The 23,035-nt window shown below is 39.7% G+C and overlaps 1 protein-coding gene and 1 long non-coding RNA gene across 4 annotated transcripts in view; one reads left to right on the forward strand and one right to left on the reverse strand.

Annotated features, from left to right (window-relative positions):
* The window catches only part of TARS1 (threonyl-tRNA synthetase 1), a 196,036-nt gene extending 187,406 nt beyond the window's left edge, over positions 1-8,630 (reverse strand). The window contains exons 1-2 of the mRNA XM_081929656.1: positions 8,607-8,630; positions 6,042-6,092 (exon numbers count right to left, since the gene is read on the reverse strand). Coding sequence (XP_081785782.1) covers positions 6,042-6,068 — 27 coding nt within the window. The 5' untranslated portion in view covers positions 6,069-6,092; positions 8,607-8,630. The remainder of the gene's footprint in view (positions 1-6,041; positions 6,093-8,606) is intronic.
* Positions 8,631-9,724: 1,094 nt separating this feature from the next.
* Positions 9,725-23,035, forward strand: part of LOC309380228 — a 53,483-nt gene continuing 40,172 nt past the window's right edge. For 2 of the 3 annotated variants that reach the window (XR_014172739.1, XR_014172740.1), the window contains exons 1-2: positions 10,867-11,221; positions 16,967-17,060. This is a non-coding gene — a long non-coding RNA (uncharacterized lncRNA). Of the gene's footprint in view, positions 9,790-10,866; positions 11,222-16,966; positions 17,061-23,035 lie in introns of those variants that run through there. The other variant, XR_014172738.1, reaches the window with a different exon arrangement.

Below are 23,035 nucleotides of genomic sequence, written 5' to 3' on the forward strand. Positions count from 1 at the left end.
ACTCACCCAGTTTTTAGCAACTCCCACCCTGCTAGACCACACCATATTGAAATTCCTTAGGTACTTGTACCATATATTCCCACTTCCATGGAAATCTGGTTGTACAGTACTTTGAACTGTGGTATGTAAACAAGGCTAAAGAGGTTTCACATGGGTTTTAGCAAAACATGTATTTCATATTCAACTTGGTTTTCCACCAACATAAACATTCAAGTAGAGGTCCCAAATCTATTAAAAACAGCAGGTTTTACCCCATGGTGTGGTGAAATGATAAAATTTACATTTATAATGATTATTTTCAAAACCATTCAAATATGTAAACTAAATGAGGCAATAAAACTTTAAAAGCCAGTCATCATGTGTCAGAGCATACACTATGTATATTTTCCAAGGGGTGTTTCGTGGCAATCTTGGTATTAGTTTGACCGTTTAACACATAACCACAAAACAATCACAGGTTGTGAATATATGTGATCCTCTCAATGAACTACATTTGACATTTTGAAACCCTGTGCCTTAATAATTCCTGTGGCTATTTGTTATTTGAAAAATGCTCATAGAAAAGCTTGCATTAGACTATAATATTTAAAAATAATTAAGGGCCTTCCTTAGCTCTAGCACCATTTTGACTCTCATAGACATGAGCTAGAGTGGTCCAATAGATATAGCATTGGGCTTAGAGTTAGGAGACCAGCATTTACACTCCAAATCTGCCACAGGCGAGTTATATGGACTTGGTTGAATAACTGCTGTTCACACCCAGCTTCCAATCTATAAAATGAAGTTAATAATGACCTACTTCACAAGGATCATGTTCCTGCCCCAGCAATATTTTACATAGGCCAGCACGGAAGCTTGATGTGAACCGATGGTTATTAATTAGTCTGGCAGATCCACATGTACATTTGAATCCTTGGAAGCTGTGTATACATGGAGTTCCACCATTTGAACTGCAATCATGCCCGGTATCTCTCAAGGTCAGCACAGTGAAGCAAGGATACTGTAACAGGTCAAGCAGTGGCTTAGATTCTGTTCACCCTTGTGTACATGCTGCTTGCAACTAAAGTGTATGTGGGATACTATTGACCATACTTACCTAAGAACCTTTGGGAGCTTTTTCTAGATGCACAGTCTGTAGGATCCCAGCTGGGGAGTACCTCCCTGCACATTGCAGGTTTAATGCAATTGCAGAAAGAAAAAGCCCTGACATGTTTCCTAACTATACATACTGTAACATGTAGTTTGACTCTTAGCTTCATAAGCTCACCACTATTTCAATAGTGAAGTACCACTAAAGAGCAGTTTCCCCTGAGTTAAAAGCAGTGGACAACAGGAAGTGTGAATAAGCAGTTAGTCTTACATAGTGTTCTTATGATGGCCAGATAAAATGGAAACAGTACAGAGAAGGGGAGGAGCCAAATACAGCAGAGCTGATGGAAGGGCCCTGCTTCCCATTTATCCCTTTGCACATCCTAATGACTACTGATGGAAGGAGGAGCTATTTAAAAGAGAATATAAGAATATAGCACTGATCCCTTTCTAAAAAGTGAGCAGTTACCCCTATCCCCCCCAAAAAAGCCCAGTAAGGCCAAAATAAGTAAGAAAATGAATTGTTCTTAAGTTTTTAATACATTGGTGAATTTCTGTCTTCAGATCAGCTGCGGTTTGAGCCTCAACAAAATCCAGCTGGAATTCCTTTCATATGAATTGTACAATGATGCTCAATAACATTTATGCTCTATATACTGGCAGAATTCACCCAATTGTAGTTTCTTCTACTGTGCAATATATAGTCAGTAACACAAGACAGACAAGTGCCCAATAATTTTCCAAAAAGAAAACCAGTTAATGGTTCTAGAGGTCAGTTATGATAAAATAGCCAGAGAGAGCAAATACACTATTGTGCCCTTTGTACAGCACACTGTGGAAACCACCATGTCCCATTCAGGGAGTCTTTGCCAAAAACAGTACTGAGAATTGGAATGTATGCCAATAACAATCACTGTAAAAAAAAATCCTTGTTTATTCATTTATACAAGGTGCAATAAACACAATGTAAATGCCAAAAGACATCACTATTGAAGAAGACACAATTTGGTAAGTTATACAAAGTTATATGGCACAAAATATATAGTTTTCTAATATGCCCTTTTTGCTAGGTTTTGTTAAGTTTCTGTGATCAGCGCCTACATTTTAGTAAAAGGGTCATTCATGGCCAAGGTGAAGCCATCATTTTAACTGGATGAAATCCTATGTATACACTCATCTCCTGGAACTAAACACTCACCCTCAAAAAAGATATCTTTATCTTCCTTTTAAAATTGGACTGACGGCAGCACTGACGTGGGTAAGGGGTACAGGGCTGGAAGGCAGCTGTTAGATGGACAAAACTAAATCAATGAAAACCGTTTATAAAGTCCCACAGCACACTGCTGTTTCCTCCAATGACGACAAAGCCATATGTAGTCTGTTTCCAGCTAGCAAAAGAATGGCATTTGTGGACACAACGTACCATTAAAAGAAGAAGAAACACCCATGTTTTCTACTTATGGTGGCCAGATCGTTTTCCTGGCAAGGATGTGACATTTATACAAATAATGCTGTGAAGCAGAAAGGCAAAAACCTTTCTTGTATTCATTAGAACCTTCCTTTCATCATGAGAACAAAAAAAACAACCCTTAAATCAGAACATTTATGTTCCAGAGGGGAAACAGAAGATCAACAGTCATCAGGCTACAACCCTGGAGGCAGTTAGACTGGTTATCTCAAAATCATTTTATGCCTTGGACCTATTCCTTTCATATATCCCTATGTACAATTCTATAAACAAGTGTTTAAATCTTATCAGGAATTAATGTTAAAAGCACACTGCATTTATTTGTTTCATGTGTATCCTACCCTTCTTATCTGCAAGACATAGCAAAGTTTTGGGTTTAGCAAAGTTTCTGAACTCGTAATTATTTTATTAACACTTAAATGGAAATAAGTTTCATCATGGATCTTTTGTTTCCCTGTTGTGCCTGTCGTCCTGACATGAAATAATATAACTTTTTTACTTTCCCTTACATAATTAAACCATTATGTGTATTTGCTGTCACTTGTATCTTGAAGTACTAAAAGTTAATGGACAGATTACCTATATAATGCTGACATTGGCCCTTTGCTCAGATTTCACTATCAAACTATTTACAGCTTGTAATTCCTTCCCTTAATGCAGGGTTGAGCCCGTACATTAGTGAAGAACCTCAACAGACTTACAGTACTGAAATCTACTGACCAAAAATGCAGAAATTCAAGCAGGCACTAGTGTGAAACTTCTCTTTGAACTTAACGTTTCAAACATTGAGGGGGGGGGGACCCAAAAGGAAAAACATTCTTTCCTATAAACATTAAGCTTATAATACCGATCACTTTCTGTTCTCAAATTAAACTGGAGCCCGCTTTTTAAATGCAATGTTTTTAAATCGTCTGCAATAATAATACCTCCCTAGTTTTTGAGGAAAACATACAAAAGATAAAACATAACTAGGATTGTACTGTTTGTTTTTGTTTTAACACAAAGATAATCCAACCTGAGGAATAAGAGTATTTGACTCAGCATTTGCATTGAAATAATGTCTAACATTTTTTAGAAAGGATAGAAGCTGCCTTTGTCTTCTCTTGCCCCTCCCCCCAAAAAAATTGAATGAAGGAAAAGATGTTATGGCAAACAAACCATATGAAACCAAGAGAAAGCAAAGCAATGCAAAATAGCTAAAAAGTTGTGTGAATTGGGATAGGATTACTGTTCTTGAAATTTCATCTTCCATGTTCTTGGCAGCCTATTTTAATTTCTGTGTTGAATGTATTGCTGAAATGGATGTGTGATTTTATTGTTTCCTGCTTATTATTTTATGACCTGTTATTGGAATACTGCATGCGCTTTTAGCTGGCTCTGTCAGATATTGTAAGGCATCTTGTGAAAACGTAGTATGAACAGCAGGTAACAAATGTATTACACTAAATAAATAAACAAACAAACAAACAATAAGGCTCAATGAATATTTATTTAAAATTGTTTTATCCCTCCTCACTTATTTAAAACATTTTTACCAGTAGTGATATTGGCTTAGAAAGTAAAGCCAGACATTTTAGATACAGTACTATAATAAGTTTCACATAATTAAGAATACTCTAACTAGCCACCTGAAGACAGACAAAGTGGGGCAGTCACTTTTCACTGAACAAGAAATTTCACAACTGAGAGCCACTACTGATAAGGCTGCAACTCAAATTTCCACACATCATATCTAAGGAAAACAGGGGGTTCTGTCCTATGAATAGATACTCTTCCAACAAAGGGGTGGGGGTTGAGAAACCTAGGCTCCGAACTTTTAACAGCTTTTAAAGTCAATGCAAGTAGTTTGAAATTATTAAACAAAGAGGGTACTAATGAAGTTGCTCCAATATTGGTGTTATGTGATCTGAAACCAAGGGTTGAGGGAGTGTCAGCCACCACAAAGAAATTGAGAAGAGCATAGTGGATGCCACCATAGGAAGGAATACAAAAACAGTTTTTGGAAAAGTAAATGGACCACTATACCAGTATCCCCACTACATGCTCTAACACTTTCCTTCCAAATTGTAGATTTTATAACTGTCTGATAGTTATTCAAATCAGTAAGACACAGGGTATATTTCTTTAGTAAAGATCTTACTACAGTGGTACCTTGAGTTACAAACACCTCAGGTTACAAATGCTTCAGGTTACAAACTCCGTTAACCTAAAAGAGTTACCTCAAGTTGACAACTTTGCCCCAGGATGAGAACGGAAATTGTGTGCCGGTGGCACAGCAGCAGCAAGAGGCCCCATCAGCGAAAGCACGCCTCTAGTTATGAACAGTTTCAGGTTAAGAACGGACCTCCAGAAAGAATTAAGTTCGTAACTAGAGGTACCACTGTATAAGCTATTTATTAAGGGTCCTTTAAGACTACTAAAACTACACCTTCCCTATGTGAGACATTAAGAACCCCTCCCAACCCAATATGCCAGGCCCCTCCAGCGGCAAGAAGGGGACCTTGTCCACCTCCTCAGGCTGAATAAATTGAAATGCATTATGGTACTTAGGAACCATGAGGGCATCCATAACTTTATATATGGGTTCCAAGTTAGCATGGATTTAAGTCATTTTATCTTCAAGGTGTTTTGCAAATTGTTCACAGTGGACACCTGAGGGTGGAGGCTCCATTTATCTACTAATGTTAATAACCACTGATAGACCATAGATTCCTCTTTCAAACAGTGATCCACATATTTTGGCTCTCCCTGGTAGCCAAGTCAAAACTTGTAGCCTGCAGAATGCTGCCCTTGTGTGCATGTTTACTTGGAAGCCTCTTTGAATACTACGGGGCTTTCTGCCAGTTAAGTGTACACAGAGTAGCATGTACACTGACCTCAAACTGCATCTCCATGGGAAGTCAGGGACAATCCTTTGCTTCCTTCTTCAGCTTCAACCTTCAGGTTGCAAATGGCATCCTGCTGCACCCCTTGGGTGGTATATGCTGATGTTACCAAAGCAGTATGTATATAAGACTTCTAGGGTAGGTTTCATCCTGCTGTGCTGTGTGTTATTGCTTATACATACCATCCTGTCTTCTTTATACAATATAGCCGGTACTTAGGTTTATATGAAATTCTGGTGGAATGCATTGAAGCTTAGTTTGGCCGAAGCTGATGCAAACACCAACAAGATTTCAGGAATGTGTCAATGTGATTGCAGCAAAGAAAGAAAGACAGAGATACAGAGGAGGTACAATAGACACTGTAGTAGGTTCAGGAGGAAATGGAAATTATAGCAGAGTCTGTGGATACATAGAAGATGTAAGGTTGATTAAATTCAACAGAATTTACTTCCAAATAAGTGTTCTTAGGGTGTGTATGATTGAGTGACTCAGCACACAAACAGAAAAGTGGCCAGCAAAGTTTCTCTCCAAAAATAATGTTTCTAACAGGAAAATAAAGTGTGTTAACAAAAGTGATAAAGAAACTGAAAAACACTCACCACGGGCTCCACCCAGATAAGCATCATAAATAGTCAGCTTCTTCTGTTCCTCTGTATTAGAAAAGAAAATCAGTCTCAGGTTAGTGCTGACAGTGTTCTTGAACCTCTGTCTGGCACAAATAGTTATATGTTCATTACTGATCTGCAGCCCACAATCAGCAGTATTTAGTACAGCCCTGCTATCCACAAAACAACAGAGGATCAGGAATCAAAATCTGTGGCCATGTTAATTTGTACTTTAATAACTAGTCATGAGGAGGGAAGGAGGAGCAATTAATTAAGTTTGTATTTAAAGGCAAAAATACCTAATTCACACTTTCCAAAACAATATGCAAACCAAAACACCGCCATTCTTCAAAATTCACATTTGCCCAAATGTTGCAATGCAGTTTTTCAGCCAAGTAATGTTTTCCAAAGTGCATACTGTATACTAAATAGTGCATATAAAAATAACATACAAAAATCCATTATAATAGGGAACTTTTTTAATTGCTCTGCAAAAAATGTACCAGTTTATTAGACAAAATTGCTTACAAAAATGTGTATATTAGAATTTGCACTAAAATGATGAATTTTCATGCAGACTTTTAAAAAAATGCAAACTGATGTGGAAATGTGGAGATTTGAATTGAAGATTGGAGAAATGAGAAAGAAAGAGAAAGAAAATTAGCATATTCACCCATTTGAGTTTGAAGACCTTATACTTTGTGCTGGTCAATTATTTACTTTACTAAGAAAGTCAATATATATATATTATTTCAAATAAAAGAGAGATGTTTGTGCTTCACAAAAGGTAAAATGTGATAGTTTGAGACAAACCTCTACATTAAAGTTTATATTAATACACACTTTATAAGATTTAGGTTTGGCAAATATGGCTCTGGAACATGATTACGCAAAAATTATAACAAATTATATATTCACTAATGAAAGTAATTATGAACCCCTGGCTCAAGCACTTTATGGGTAGCTGGCAATTCATTCAGGGTTTTCGTAATGGGCAGAGTGTCATTCTCCTTCAGGCTATTACTATGAATCATGGCAACAGCAGTCAACCAAAAGCCTTGGCTGTTCTATGACAATCTAGATCATAGCAACCATGTTTTCCAGAAAGAAGTCAATGGTGGGCTTCAGCAGGAGGAAATGACTATGGGTTTATGTTCACAGTCAGCTGTTCCAACCATTCCCTCACCCCTTACAGTTTCATGTCAGAGACTCAAGGGACGGATAGAAAGAGGAAAACACAAGCAAGTGGTGTCCATGTCTGCGAATTCACCTAGTATGTACAGTCTCCTACATCCTCAGCAAGAACTCAGTCAGAATCTGAGGAGGAGAACCATGCTACACCAAGTAGGCTCTTTATCAATGGCTAACTTGACAGTCCCTCTGTGATTTACTTGGGTGGGGGGAGAGTCAAATGCAGCTTCATTCTCTTGCAGGAAGGAACAGAAAGCTCATGTGTTTCTGTTCTCCCACATCCCCATATTATTAAAACACACATCTCCACCTTCCAAGAGATGTGCTGGCATGGGGAGTTTTGTATGTCTCCCTCTAATATAGTTATGGGAAATGCTTGAGTTGTGTTTCAGATATTATAGACTGTCATGTCCAAAGCGTTATTTGCCAGATTCCGAGAGGCTCTATTCAACCTATGATTAGAAGTACCCACAGTTGCCTCCCGCATACATAGTTTGCAACCCAGAGATTAATGCATTTGTACCAGTGAAATGAGAGGATCTCTCCTTCTCTGTCTGCTGCATGCCATACTTTGCCCTTGCTACTGCACAAGGACAAGTGGCAGGCAAGCAGCCATAGCAAAAAAAAAAATTAAAAATCCCAGGAGACACTTGTGTCATTTCATTAGTACAATTGTTCTGTGTATCCTCAATCTCTGGATTGCAAACTGGCAATCCTACATATCTGTGAAGTTCTGCTAAGCCTTGCTACTGCTATCTTAAAATCTCAGTATTGCACTGTATTAATTAACCAATTAAGATTCATATTCTGTCCTTCAGAAAGAAGTTCCAGGGTGGCTACTACACGCTTGGCAACATCAAAATATCTATTCCCAACCCCAAGCCAACTCTGAGTTGGAAGAAGCAGCAGAAAATTCAGACCTGGTTCAAACTTTTGTGCAACAGCATAGTTGCTGCTAAATATCACTCACCCATGCTCAGGGCTCCAGATGGTTGTGGGTCTACCTCCCATGTGATCAGTCGTCCTGCACAGGAAGTGGATTCAAACATTCTTCAGCTGCATGGAGCTCTGACCACAAAGAAATGATTTTCAGCAGCAACTATGCCACTATGCAAATGTTTAAATTGGGCCTAAGGAATCCCAGCTGAAGTCCTTGTTCTGACATCTCTTTTTAATTCCTTGTCACTGCTCAGTATTTCTGCCTATAATTATTTCCCCCATTTCTCAAGCCATTTCAGGCAGTGCTGAGGGAGAGAGAGAAATGCAGAGGGCTGTTTTACACATTTGCTCTGGGGGTTGATAGTTTATTTATTTAAAATAACTGCCACATGGCATTCAAAGAGGCTTGGCAAGCTGGAAGTTACTCACCTACACTAGCATCAAGATGAATACTGTATATTAACTGTTGTGTTGTGCTTGTTCTGCAAAAAGACAAAGGGTAAATCTTCAGAACTATTGGCCATTTTACCAATATTAATTAAATTAGCTAGATATAAAAGCACCCAAACAACTGTATATTGCTAGAATTTCACCACTGGACAGTTTTTAACGGATTTGTACTGTTTTTACAATAGTATACCATCTCAGACTTTGAAACTGCCCTGTTGCTAGAGATGTTCGTTAAACAGTGGCAGTTGTACAAATATGGACTGAACTTTTCCAAACACCTCCTCCCAGCCATTTTAGAATTTCATGTGCCAAATGTAACACTAAAATACACACATTAAAAAAACAACAGATGGTCATTAAAATCCTACACTGTTAAGCGGAGTATTTTCCATGCACGCAAAGAAAAGTCATGATAATCAGGGAAAGTATAATTCAGCATGAAATGTTATTTGAAACAGCTCTCATTGACCGAGAGCCACAACACATTACATAGCCCTGTCATGGAGATGCTGTCAAGAGGGGCCTTGCTATTGTGATGGATCTAGAACTGAACATCACCATCATGTTGCAAATCTGCAACCAACCACCAGCAGCTACAATGGGGAATGTGATGTGGGTATATCATACAGGTGGTATTTCTAAATACTATGGTCTACTTGATGATCTGTCACCCATCAGAGAATAATTTTCAGTCAGCTCTGAAGCCCAGGGCAACAAAAGTATTGATTTTTGCTGGAAAGAGTAAATTCTAATTAAATTGTGGGGAGGGAGGATGTGGTTGGCATTTCAATAATGATGCCATTTCAACACTGCGAAAAAACAACAACAAAACCCTACCATGTACGAAGAGCACCAATCCCACAATAAACACCTGTCTGGATGCACCCCAAGGGAGACCCACCATCTGGAGAGGAATTGATAAAGTTTGGCAAGTTGGCATAAATAATGGCTGGTTAGTTGGACAAGCCAAAATGTGTAGTTCCCTGGTGTGCTCCTCCTTCCCCAAAACCAGTTCCCAAATTTTGTTGTTCCACCTGGCAGGTATCAGTGACAGAATGGCAGAGAAGTCCCCTCTCTGCTGCAGTGACTGGAATCAACTTTCATTCAGCTCCTCACCCCCATGAGTCTCCTCCATGGCTCTTCTCCATGGTTATTATATCAAGTGAATATACATAAACTCTGCATCTTCTCTCTCCTGCCTGGCCCACCTCTAGCTTCTCCAATCCTTTTTCCCCCATTTAAGTTGTATCTATTTGATTTTGTATCATTCTTTGCATATCACTTAGCAGAATTTTCTCCTTCATGGATGGGAACAATTTCTGAGGCAATATTTCTGAGGCAATATTTCAGTGACGCGAACACTAAAAGAAAGGTGTTTCTTTTATTTACTTAACAGAATTCACATAGTGCTTAATCGACAGAAAACGTCTGTCATTTTTTTAAAAAAGCATAAAAAAGTTGGGTGCTAATTTACTGCACTAAACACTTTTCATTGCAGTTGTGCTACACTACAACCTGTTTAAATAGCACTGTACTTTTCTTTTGTCTCTATATAACCATAATGTTATTATATTATTATTAGTTATATATTTATACCCTGCCTTTTTTCCTGACAGGATTCAAGGCAGCTTGCAGGTAAAAGTAAGAACCACTGAAAACATAGAAAATGGAGTAATTAAAAACAATTAAATATTTATAGAATTAAAACTATCTATCTAAATATGATTAAAATTAATAACATACAAATAATCACAACGAAATGTTCTTGTCACCATAATGAGAGCTCCTACTCTCTGTTCCCCTCAGACACATGGGGAATGGATAAAGAGAAGGCAGCTTCAGTTCTATAAAGAAGTGCAGTTCCTCAGCCTGAAAATCCTCTAAAACTGTAAAGCCTTGAGAAGAAGAGTCCTAACACTCTGGTTTATTAACATGAATATTATTATTATCATTATTTTTTATTTACTTATGCCCCACCTTTTTCTCTGACAGAACTCAAGGCGGTCTACATATAAAAATGAGAACCATTAAAAATCTAGAAACCCACATGCCCTACACCCAGAACTTTCTCAGAAAACTAATTTACGCAAGTCTGATGAAAAAGAGCAAGCTAAGGAAAGACAGATGTCACAAAGCTGAATTAAGACATACCAAAAGGAAGGAAGAAAAGGAGGGAAAGACGTCTGCTGCAGCAGGCCTGAGACTGAGAAACACATTGAATTAAGACATACAAAAAGAAAGAGGAGGGAAAGATGTCCGCTGCAGCAGGCCTGAGACTGAGGTGTTTCTTCACTCTTAGAAACACATTGAATTAAGACATATAAAAAAATAGAAAGAAAGAGGAGGGAAAGACGTCCGCTGCAGCAGGCCTGAGACTGAGGTGTTTCTTCACTCTTAGAAACACTGGGAAGTTGAATTCAGCAGTGCTGCTTTTCGTGATCCTTCGCTATCAAAGGAGCTTCTCTGTTTCCCTTGGAAGGAAAAAACCCAAACAAACCCCAAACCCTGGTTCATAATCTGTGTCAGGAGCTGGGTTACCAACTGGCAGAGATGTTGGCTTTCCGTTTGATAGTTTTTCGCCAGCTTGGCATCAGGTATTTTGCTGAGTATACCACATACCTTCAGATCTGAGGAGGGTGATGTGGTGTAATTTTTTTGCACAGTGCCTTATAACCCACTTTGATCCTCTGACCAAAATTATCCTGGCTCTGTCCTCAAACCGATAAGAAACCATCCTACTTCACAAACTGAACAGTTAATAAGTCCAATAACTGACCCAGCCCCCTTTTTTTAAAATCACAGGTTTACAATCCGGTTCACGAAGCTTTGAGCGACTCCTGTCTAAAAATCAAGGCAAACCTCCCTCATACTTATTATTTATTTACTTCTAATTTTCTCCTCAGAATTTATTTAGTTATTACTAATTTATTCATTACTAATTTCTCCTCAGAATATGGAGGCTGGGCCTTGGGGAGCTGCTTCCTGGTTATCAAAAGCTTGCATTACAGAGGCCTACCAGAAAACCCCACTCCCTGGATTGCAGGGTTGCCTCTGTACAGCTCCAATATGAACCATTTTTAAATCTCCAATTCGAGCAGAAAGTCAGGATTGTTCTTTTCCAACCTGCTGCTGTCACCTGTTCATACCTCATTGGTTGTGCAATGAGAGGCCTGGGGAAGGAATGGGGAGGAGGAGCCATGTTTTCTCTTTCCTGCAGTGTGTGCTTTTAAACGTCCTATTTTGATCTCAGCAACAAGGCTGCAACCCTTGTTTTTTGTTTAAGGGCCCTATTCCAATGTGAATTTGATAGTCCAGAAACAAGAGTCTGGAATGCTCCTTCAGTTCACTTCAACTCACCCAGAACAGGCATTCATACATTTATCTGAATTCATACATCACAGTATGTAAAAGAGAAATAACAAAATTCAAGTTAAAAGTAGTGATGCATTTACAGTGGTACCTCGGGTTAAGTACTTAATTCGTTCCGGAGGTCCGTACTTAACCTGAAACTGTTCTTAACCTGAAGCACCACTTTAGCTAATGGGGCCTCCTGCTGCCGTTGCGCCGCCAGAGCACGATTTCTGTTCTTAACCTGAAGCACTATTTCTGGGTTAGCGGAGTGTGTAACCTGAAGCGTATGTAACCTGAAGCGTATGTAACCCGAGGTACCACTGTATATGACCAAAGAGATTTACCCTCAGGATATCAACCAAGTCATACTTCCTCCCTCTTTCCTAACTATGTTTTGGTGCCTCTTCTTAATACCAGTCCCCTTTGTTTAGCAAAGCTATACCTGCTGTTGTTTCCACTTTCCAGAGCAGCCCTTTCCCCACTACATGTCTTTGCTTTTTCTGCTCTCCTGTTCTCCTGCTCCGCAACCCAAACCCCTCCCTATAATCCTGGGCAGCTCCTTTTCCCTTTTCCTGTGGTCTTTTCCATTTAGAGACATGGGTTCCTTGCTACTTCGGCTGAGTACTAACTACGTATATGTTTAAAGTGCACTTAAAGGACAGGACCCACCTGCAAAAAAAAAAAGTCAGAACTGTAGTTCACCCTTCACAGAACTACATTTCCCAACACCATTAACAAACCACAGTTCCCTGAATTCTTTGGGAGAAGTCATGTGCTTTAAATGTATGGGGTGTACCTGGTTTCTCAACTCAGGCTCCACACAAGTGTAGTTAATGTAAGAGATTTTATGAAACAGCATCTGCAGCAGTAGTTTGCCACATTTGTAAATTAATTCACAGTCCACATGACTGAGTAAACTGACTTGGCAGCATGGACGATACAAAAGTATCTGCTTATCTGCTTTCTGTGGATATTACTGCTGGTGGATTAAAGTGTTCCAAACACAGTACTATTGCAGTCAACAGTTATACATAATCAGTTTGGGAGGGGTTTTCCTTCTGCTAACTCTGCACCCTAAGATACCAAAGAGCAGCAGTGTTTTAAGGGAAAATACACAATGGAAAACCTAGATGGAAAAAACCTGACTCTTGGTCTACAGAGAAGTGTTAGATGTTGCCTCATTATATTTGAGGATAAGAGCCTACAGAAGTTTGGCAACTGTATGAAGAGATATGCAGCAGAGTCTCTCTAAATCTTTCTGAATGTGTAAATGACATGTAAAAGTGAGTTTTTATTGCACTTGGCACACTGCCTGAGGTCATAACACATTGCTTCCTTAGTAAATGTCTTTTCCCCCTAACCACAAAGATATACTTCAGACCTACCAAAAACCCCATAGGGAATAAGAACTGGGATTTCCCATTAAACAGACGGTGATCACTTCATAATGGATTGCTGGCAAGTTGCCAAGTCTACAGTATGACTTGCAAATGATTTCCCCAATAACTACCTTTTTCAGAAAAACAGAATCACTGTTTTGCTGTATGAAATGATTCACAATAACAGCGGCAGAATTAAAAGTAGAGTGTTCAGGGTACGAGGGCAAGCAATAAGAAGAAAGGCCAGTCATTGTTGGGGGAAAGCATACCAAAAGATGGTGACTCACAAAGACCTGCTGTTTTTTCAGATGTTTGGAATCTCACATATGTGGAAGCAAGCTGCAATTGCTTGGGGCAGTGTTGCATGAACAGAACCATTTCCACTTGCACAGTGGGACTTCCCCCCTCCCCCCTGCACACTCACTACGTTTGTTATGGGGTCCCCCCAACCCTCCAGAACACATCTGGGGACAGGCAAGCAGAGGAAAGGGGGGTGGAAGCAGGCCCATGGTTGGAGGGGGGGCAGCCAGGTTCACTTGCTCTGGACCTTGGAGGGCTAAGCCAGCCAAGGCACCGTACTGGGGACCAGCTACGTTTTTCAGTTTAGAACTTCATTCTAACTCCACTCTGGGCCTCAGACAGGCTCGGCACAGGCCTGAACAGAATATTTTCTACTCACGCAATTATTTACTTGAATACTGCCCTTGGTCAGATTGGAAAGGTGCCTTATACATGTGTCAAAGTCTCTCTAGTAGCAAGGAAAAGGTTCATAATTATTATCAGCAGGTAGTAATAGAAATAAGGCTTTCTCATTACAAAGTCTTTCGCCAGAAGGGGAGAACATGCAGTGTGCTGGCTCCACACACCATGTGGTTATGCACGGTGGTGATGGAAGCACATCAATCCTGAGGGTTTGCTCTCAGTGCATTGGCAATACCAAGCATATCATTTTAATGCTTCCTACAGGAATTAATATCCTTTACTTACATAGGAGTGAAGTGTACTTAAAGGAGATAACTTTGGGAGGGGGTTGGAACAGTTAAAACTCTACACTTGTTGGCTTCTGTTTTTCTGAGAGAAGGCAGCTTTCCCCTCTCCCCCTGGTCATGCTGAATACAGACCATTTACTTTGTCTTATACTGGACATGAGGGATGCGAGTGGCGCTGTGGGTTAAACCACAGAGCCTAGGGCTTGCCGATCAGAAAGTCGGCGGTTCGAATCCCCGCAACAGGGTGAGCTCCCATTGCTCAGTCCCTGCTCCTGCCAACCTAGCAGTTCAAAAGCACATCAAAGTGCAAGTAGATAAATAGGTACTGCTCTGGCGGGAAGGTAAACGGTGTTTCCGTGTGCTGCTCTGGTTCGCCAGAAGCGGCTTAGTCATGCTGCCCACATGACCCGGAAGATGCACGCCGGCTCCCTCGGCCAATAAAGCGAGATGAGCGCCACAACCCCAGGTCCCTTTACCTTTATATTGGACATAAGGGGAGCCACTGAAATTTGAACCTACTCTGACTAGCATCACCACACCCTTTCATCATCATAACTCCATTCCATTTCTTGGGCACTCTTGAGCATGCTCGATACAGTTCCTGCAGACCCTCTAAGTGTCCCTATTTTCCAGGGATGTCCCTGATGTAGAGAATCTACCTCAGTTTCTGATTTGATCCTGGAATGTCCTGCTTTTCCTTAGGATGTCCCTATTTTCATTGGAGAAATGTTGGAGGGTATGGAGTTATCTGACCCCCGAGCTATATGAAAACAATCCTGTATAGGGAAGGTTTTTTAAACATTTAATGTTTCATTGTGTTTTTATATATGTTGGAAGCTGCCCAGAGTGGCTGGAGCAACCTAGTAAGATGTGTGGGGTATAAATAGTATAATTATCACTATGGAATGGGACATCCCTATTTTCATCAGAGAAATGTTGGAGGGGATGTTTGTGTTCATTTGCTTTGAGACCTACACAATGAAACGTGAGATATATATTATTTTTATTATTAATAATTTTTGCAGAAAATTGTGCCCCAAGCTGCACAGGAATTACTGTCTAATCTTCAGTTCTTTCAGTTGCAAAACTGTTCTCTCAGCTGCCTTAAGTTTTCAAATGATCTTCACCCAATTAAGAAGATATAAAATGATGCCAAAAACTGCTAACAGAGAAATACATTTAAAGTCATTCACTTTTGTCAGCTTTTTTTTAAAAAAGACAAACATTTGTTCGCTTGTTTGCGGCTGAATAAATATATGAGCCACAGTGCGAGCAAGCTAAGAAAATCTAATACATGTCTTTATAAGGTGTGAGTATGACATTGTAAACTGCCCTTCCTTTGCTGAAAATCTGTAATTGGATTTTTATGTGGCTTGTTATTAAAATGTTTAGTCTGAGTAAGATGAAGGAAGAAGTGACTCTTTGCATGATCTGAAATTAAGCCTGTAAAACATTTGGATCACATTTTCCCCTAGATGTATCTTGATACGGCCATGTTGTACTAAAGGGCAAGGGATGGAATGTTTTATTTCATATGATTTCTCTGCATTTGATTGACAGCAGATCAAAGTATGCACTGACCGCACCCACCCCATTGTAAAGCATTGAGCATGAGAGGATATGAAAGTTGTGCCTGTGGTGCTAGAAGATTCTAATGACTAATTTACACATGCAAACCTTGATATGAAGTTGCATACTGATTATGACTAGTTTGTCATTATTTGGGGGGAGGGAATCAGTCATATACCAGAAATTTAGGTTTGCACAATAGTTTAAAGATTGCTGTTGTCCAACCGCAACAAATCCACATTTTATTTAAAAAAACATTTATTGCTGTTAGGAAGGTGACAGGAAAATGCATAGGAAATGTGGGATGACTGAATGATTAATGGACTGAATAATTAATAGGAAGATCAGAGAATCAGAATTGTAGAGTTGGAAAGAACCACAACGGTCATCTAGTCCAACCCCCTGCAATGCAGGAATCTTGCACCCAGTGTGGGGCTCAAACCCACGACCGTGAGATTAAAAGTCTCATTGTTATGTACTGAAGTTCTCACCCTGGTCCAGCAGGGGGATACTGTAGATGGTTCAGGTCCACATATGCAAATAAGGGATCGAAAGTGACGTTCAGTGATTGGATAGTTACAGAAAATGGTTACTGTTGCGTTCTAGTGGAGCTCTATATAAGCAGGCTGGCTGAACCCTTCAGTTCAGTTCTGTTCTGGCCTGTGAATAAACAAGAGCTCTTTTAAGAATCGCTGTGTCGTCTGATATGTTCACCCACAACCTAACTCATGTTCAGGTCCCGACTGAACAATCCCATTATAAACACCACATAAGAAAATCAGGATGAATGCTCATTGTTGCATAACATCCCCACAAACAAATCAGAATGAATGATCAGTAATGACAGGATATAGCCTAACCCCCACATAAGTTTTGTAAAAGCAAATCAGATCAGCTAATGGAAACCACTATCATATGGCGAACATGCATGTGTGAACCCATCCCTATATTGGGATTTTCCTTCACTCTGTTGGTCTTGCTTAGATGTAGAATTATTTCTACCCGCAGTCTGTCTGATGTTCTTCTCTGGTTTCCTCTTCTTCTCTTACAGCATGAGGCTTGGCAGTGTAAGACATCTGGCACTATCTGCTTGCTAGGACTGCGCTGTGCCTCCTTTCCTTTTGTTACCTGCTTGTGGCATACTGGTAAGGATTGTGTGAGTTAATCTTACTGTCTTGTAAAAATAGCAGACATTCCTGTGGTAAGCCAAGTGCTAGTATTTATTAACTAGCAGAGGAAAGAAGAGCTATATTATTCACAGGAAGATGGGAAGCTGTCTTACACTAAATCAAATAATATATTCGTTCTTTTGTATAATTCGTAACCCATCTATCTACTTCACAGAGCTAACAAGATTTTTTTTAATGCATTTCTATTCCACCTTTCAAAGCACCCCTGCATTTAAAAAAAAAATGTATAACACATTGAAACGAAACAGTATAATTAAATACCATTCCAATACTAAAACTAGTAGCCTTAGGAAAAAAGGGAAAAAACTCAACACAACAAATTAGCCAACCTTCAATAAATATACAATTAAATTTTAAAAAGAGCAGTTTAGCAGATAATTTAAACATCAAAATTTAGCTTAGAATACTGGTGTTAATAAAAAGCCTGCCAGAAGAAAATTGTCTTCATTGGGAAGCCTGTTTGGGCTGAAGTATTGAGTAAGAGGGGATTGACTGCTAAACCATTCTAAGAAACATAGTGAAAAGCAGGGTCTAAATTCCTTAAATAAACAAATGAATAAAGTCCTGTAAAAATCCATTTAGATAAAAAATTGCTTAACCACAGGTCAACCACAGTCATCCTTAGAGAATATAAAGCTCTCTTAAACCTGGTGTCTAAAAGATAACAATGTTGGGGCCTTATGGATTTGCCTGGGACAGGTTGCACAGATGGATTGCCACCACTAACATGGCATTCTTCCTGGTGACCAACTGTAGAAGAGCTTCCCTTAGAGACCTACTAAAGTCCAAGCCTGAGGGACTTGATCATTGCTGTAAGGCAGAGTTGTGGAACCTATGGCCTTCCAGATGTTGTTGGACTACAGTTTGCATTTTCTCTGACCATGGTGGCTGGAGCGTCTAACAATATATGGAAGGCCACAGGTTCCCCATACCTATCACAAGACCTCTTCGCCAGGGCAAATTGTTTTGTTTCCAGGGTTATGCTGTTGCTAAGGGATTTATTTATTTTGCCAGAATTTTAACATTTTTGCAATGTTATGGGCTATACATTTAGAATGTTATTTTTATCCTAATCTTTTATAGTTGCTTGCAACCACCCTGAGCCTTCAGAATAGGGCAGGATATAAATGCAAATAAATAAATACATCAAATAAACCCAGGCTCTTGTGCTGAGGCCGATTATCTGATGTTTGAAAGTACCTCTAAATACAATGACCACACACATCTTTATTTACATAGTGCTGGTTATCCTTTATGGCTTCATATCCTGAATAGCTTTGAAACAGTCAGACTTAAAAGAAGCTGAATATTGGTTGGTTTGTGTGGAATGCTTTTGTGGTCCACCAGAATCCAAATCTGGCAGTTTTACGACATAATACTAGCTGTATCTGTCTAATCTGGCTTTTTGTGGGTCTGCAGCAATATCTGGGTGGTCATTTTAGCCCAAACAACATGATCAAATATTTTTCAGTGGTAAGGGATTCCATTTTTCCTTATGGGCATGCAAGCATCCAAGTTGCCTTCAGACATCCACTAAAAGCACATTCTCATCTGCCACAGTCAGCCTGATAACAACTGTGGTGTTGGCTTTTTAGATGGTGCATGGAATGGATGAGTGAGTGGCAAAGCTGCCATTGATTGTTTTACCACCCAGTCAGACTTCAAGTTGCCACTGCTTTAAAATCAGAAAGCCAAGGGTGTTTCCAGACAGTTGTCATTTTCAAGGTGGGATTTTGTCACATACCAGCAAATTCAAATAAATTTAATTACAGTGGTACCTCAGGTTAAGTACTTAATTCATTCCGGAGGTCCGTTCTTAACCCTGAAACTGTTCTTAACCTGAAGCACCACTTTAGCTAATGGGGCCTCCTGCTGCTGCCGTGCCGCCGGAGCAAAGTTCTTAACCTGAAGCACTATTTCTGGGTTAGCGGAGTCTGTAACCAGAAGCGTATGTAACCCAAGGTACCACTGTAACCACATTTCATAGAATCATAGAACTGGTAAAGTTGTGTCATGGATCAGCCAAACACAGAGGGCACAGCAGAGAGTGCCAGAGCAGGCAGGGGGTGCTGGGATGCCTCACAGGAGAAGGAGACTGGCACTGATACTTACCTGGCAGGGGAGACACCTTGATCATGAAGGAGGTTTTCCCAGGGTGAGGCTCATCCATTGCACTGTGGGTGTGCTGACCCCTGCGATTTCCCCAAATGCGGGATACTTGACTGCATAATTTGTGGCAGTGGGGGACTGCGTTCGTGCTTTCCCCTGAAAAAAAAAAGAAAAGAAAAAAAAGAGACTGGCACTGAGGGCGAGGATTAACCGGAAAAGGCTTGCTTGAGGAGCGGGGACTGACAGCAAGGGTGAAGAATGCCCTATGCTGAGTTGTCAGGATGAGGCAGATGTGGGAGACCCGGAAGAGGGCAGCAGCAGGGACTGGAGAGTGAGCACACGACCGGTGGAAGAATTACTAGAGGGGCCTGTGAAACAACTGAAAAATTATTGATTGGAAAGTAAATATCATCTGTTTAAAGGCACTAACTCTTCTTATATAGCCAGCAGCACAGCAGCTGGACACCCCCATAACACCTCCCCAAAAGCCAAGGTGTTTAGGAGGCAGAATTCGCTCCCTGCCGTGAGTGACTCTTCTAGCCTCCACTGACTTCCAATAGCTGCTTCAGCACATCTGATGGTGTGCTTAAAAGCACATTCAGGTCCTTAGAGTCTTGATTCTCTAAGGGCAACTATGAGCAAGGTGACATAATTTCCTGTAAATCACCAATGAATGCTTTAATAAAGTAACAAATCCTGGACCAAATATAGTCACTGCGGTTTTTTCCAGGCTCTTAAAACCCAAGGGTGTTTGAAAGATTCCAAATTAGGACATAAATATAATCTAGCAAATCAAAAAGCTCCTTTCAGATAACACACACAGGCACACCAAAAACCCTATCGTCTTAAAGTACTAGAAACATTTAACACCACTGAATTGCTCTTTTGGGGAATGCAAGGGTTCGCCAACAGTTTTTGTACAATCAGTCTTTATTCCACAGTCAGGTGGTTCAGCATCTTTGAAATTTTGCTTGTTAGATCAGGTGTTCCACAGCTGTTTCCTCCACAGTGACTCACAGCAGCAGTAAAAAGTCTGTTTCCACAAAGCACAATCTAACGCCACAGTAAGTTACATCTGCACCAGACCTCTCTCCTTAAAATTTACCACTGTTGCTCCAACCAATTCTGCTCAATTGGGTGCATGATGACATTTTTTTAAGGCTTCTGATTCTACCACTGGCCTGTTATACAAGCTTAAAAACAAGCAATGTAACCAGACATTGTTCCAAAATTGTCTTTAATTTGAGTCATGCCCCAACTTATTGAGATATTCTGGGGAAACTGATTGTCAGTAGGGCAGAAAACACAACTTTGGTCCATTGAGCAGCATATTTAGCTGCCAATACTAGGAAACAGCTGAGGAGATAGGGAGGAACTGGGCCTACGCATTTACCAGCTGCCACCACCACATGGCAAGTAAAGGGAGGCAGATTCAGGGGTTGCAAGTAGGGATGTTGTATAATGATAATTTGGCAATGTTCTCCAGCAGGTTTCCATGGGGTTAATATATGCAGCTGTACTTATTAGGTTTTGTGTGTGTATATTTTAAGGGACTGAACTTTTTGTGTTGTTCAGTATGCCACATTTTATCGGTGTGTGTTTCAGAGGAAAAAGAACCTCAGGCATAGCAGCATTTTCAAGCAGGAGGGCACATTGATCACGAGACAGCTTCCAGCTGCAAAATGTTTAGTGTTTTTCTGTATCTTATTCTTCTAGCGGAAAAAAGCACTTACATTGCAGGGAAAAAAAGGTAGCTCAGCCTAGCTTTTCTAATAAATCAGTACAAGAATAGAGCACCGTGTTCCCATCATTATCAGTTAAAAGCAATAACACAGTGTGGAAAAACCATCCAGCACAGAGTCACAGAGTTTATCATGATTGCTTCCTGATGGGAAGCTGGTATAAACAAAACAGAGCCCAAGGCCAATCAGAGACTAGCCTGGACACTTGTTGCTGTAGGTATCAAAATAGGAAGTAAACAGCTTCAAAACAGTACTGAGAATCACTTCGAGGAAGTACTGTTTCCTTTTAGTGCGCTCGCTAAATCTGCTTATCCAGTCTTTAGACTTTCCCCACCACCAGCTTATTGAAGCCTAGTAAATCTCCAGCAAATCCAGTTTTGTAAATGTAATTCCAAACCCCCTCCAACCATCTATTTCTTTAAATGTAAGTTCTCTCAGAGAACTAAGACTGGATCCACATTGCAGCCCCTTATATTTGCAAAGCAGCACTGTTCTGAATGGTGTTTTGGTTTGGGGTTGGTGTTTTCAAACACATTGCTGCTCATGGAGCACATAATATGCCTGCATGCCACCGGAAACCACAACAAAAGTGGGAGGATCTACCCAATGTTCAAAATGTCTTCTTTTTAAAATCCTGGTCTGTGCATGTCTTTGCCCTCACCACACAGACACTTTTCTCTCAGCCACTAAGTGTCAATATTTTCTAGTACATGTATGATATAACTCAGAGAGAAATAATGAGGATTTTTAAAGAGTTTGTTCAAGCAGGCAACAATATAGTAGCACAAAGCTTCTAATTAACTATTGCAACTGTCTGAAAGCAGAACATATCTTCCTTGATATCATATTGAATAGGACTAAAGAGTATCATACTGTTTACTGACATATACAGGAGACACATTCCTTACAGTGCAGGATGCAGACTTGTTCAGATCATTATCTGAACACCACAAATCATGATAAATTGATGCAGAACAAAAGTTTGCAGCTACACCAAGTCTTATTTGCTTTGCATTGTCTGGAAGAAATGAGGTTTACCTAATTGATGTGCTGATATAAAGTGTCCACATATGTCAAGAGACTATGAAAAGTTAAAATAAACGGCAGTGTCCAATTTTTAAAATAAATGATAAATAGATTTGAAGAGTCAGACCAGGCCCATGAATAATAGAACATATATCTGTGGAAAGGGTAACAGGAGTTCGTTTTAAATCGAACACCAGTTCAGTGTCATTCATGAACAATAAATCTAATTATTTTGATGAGACACTAGTTTAAAGGTCTTTTTTGCAGTTGCTTTATTCATAAATCTTAATGTAATCTGAAAAAAAGGAGATGGCATCACAATAGACAAACTTTTCATGCAACAGCCTTTCGATTTATGGCTACATAAACCTCAAGAGTATGAAAAATCAAATGCTTTACATGTGACATTGCCATAGCATTTCTTAAAGGAAATTATTGTTGTGTTTATAGCTCTCAAGTCAAACAGAAAGGCAGGGAATGTATCACATTAAACATCTAAATTTGTGGGTGCAGTGTGACCTTACCTCAGCAGGGGTAGATAACTTTTTTCTTACGCTGTACCAAACTCACTATGTCTTTTTTAATTGTTTATTAAAAATGTGTATACTACTATTTTTTAAACAAACAAACAAAGTGGTTTACAGCAATCATGTAAAACAATTAAAATCAGAGATCAACTAACTTTAACAGAAAGATACTTATCTTAATTGCCTGCATAAGCTTTGCGACATAGAAGGTTTTCAGCAGAATGGGCAGCTGATTTTGGACACCTTGAAAGGACTTAGACCTTGAAACTTATTATTGTATTTTTAAACTGATAGTGTTGTATTTTTTCTGTTAGGCAGGGGGAGATTTTCTGTCACGGGTACCAAAATAACATGGCTGGCCTAGGGTATCCAGAAAGCACTATGTGCCCTGACTTGTCTTGGGCCAGACACAGCTGTAGTTCTTTCTTAGCCTAGCTATTTAAGATTATTCTAGGTGGAGATCACAATTTTTAAATGAGATTATTTTGCCTTGTCAATTTCACTGAATATTTCATGTGACTACATC

Source organism: Podarcis melisellensis, assembly GCF_964234715.1.
Source record: "Podarcis melisellensis genome assembly, chromosome: 11".
Lineage (NCBI taxonomy): Eukaryota > Metazoa > Chordata > Lepidosauria > Squamata > Lacertidae > Podarcis > Podarcis melisellensis.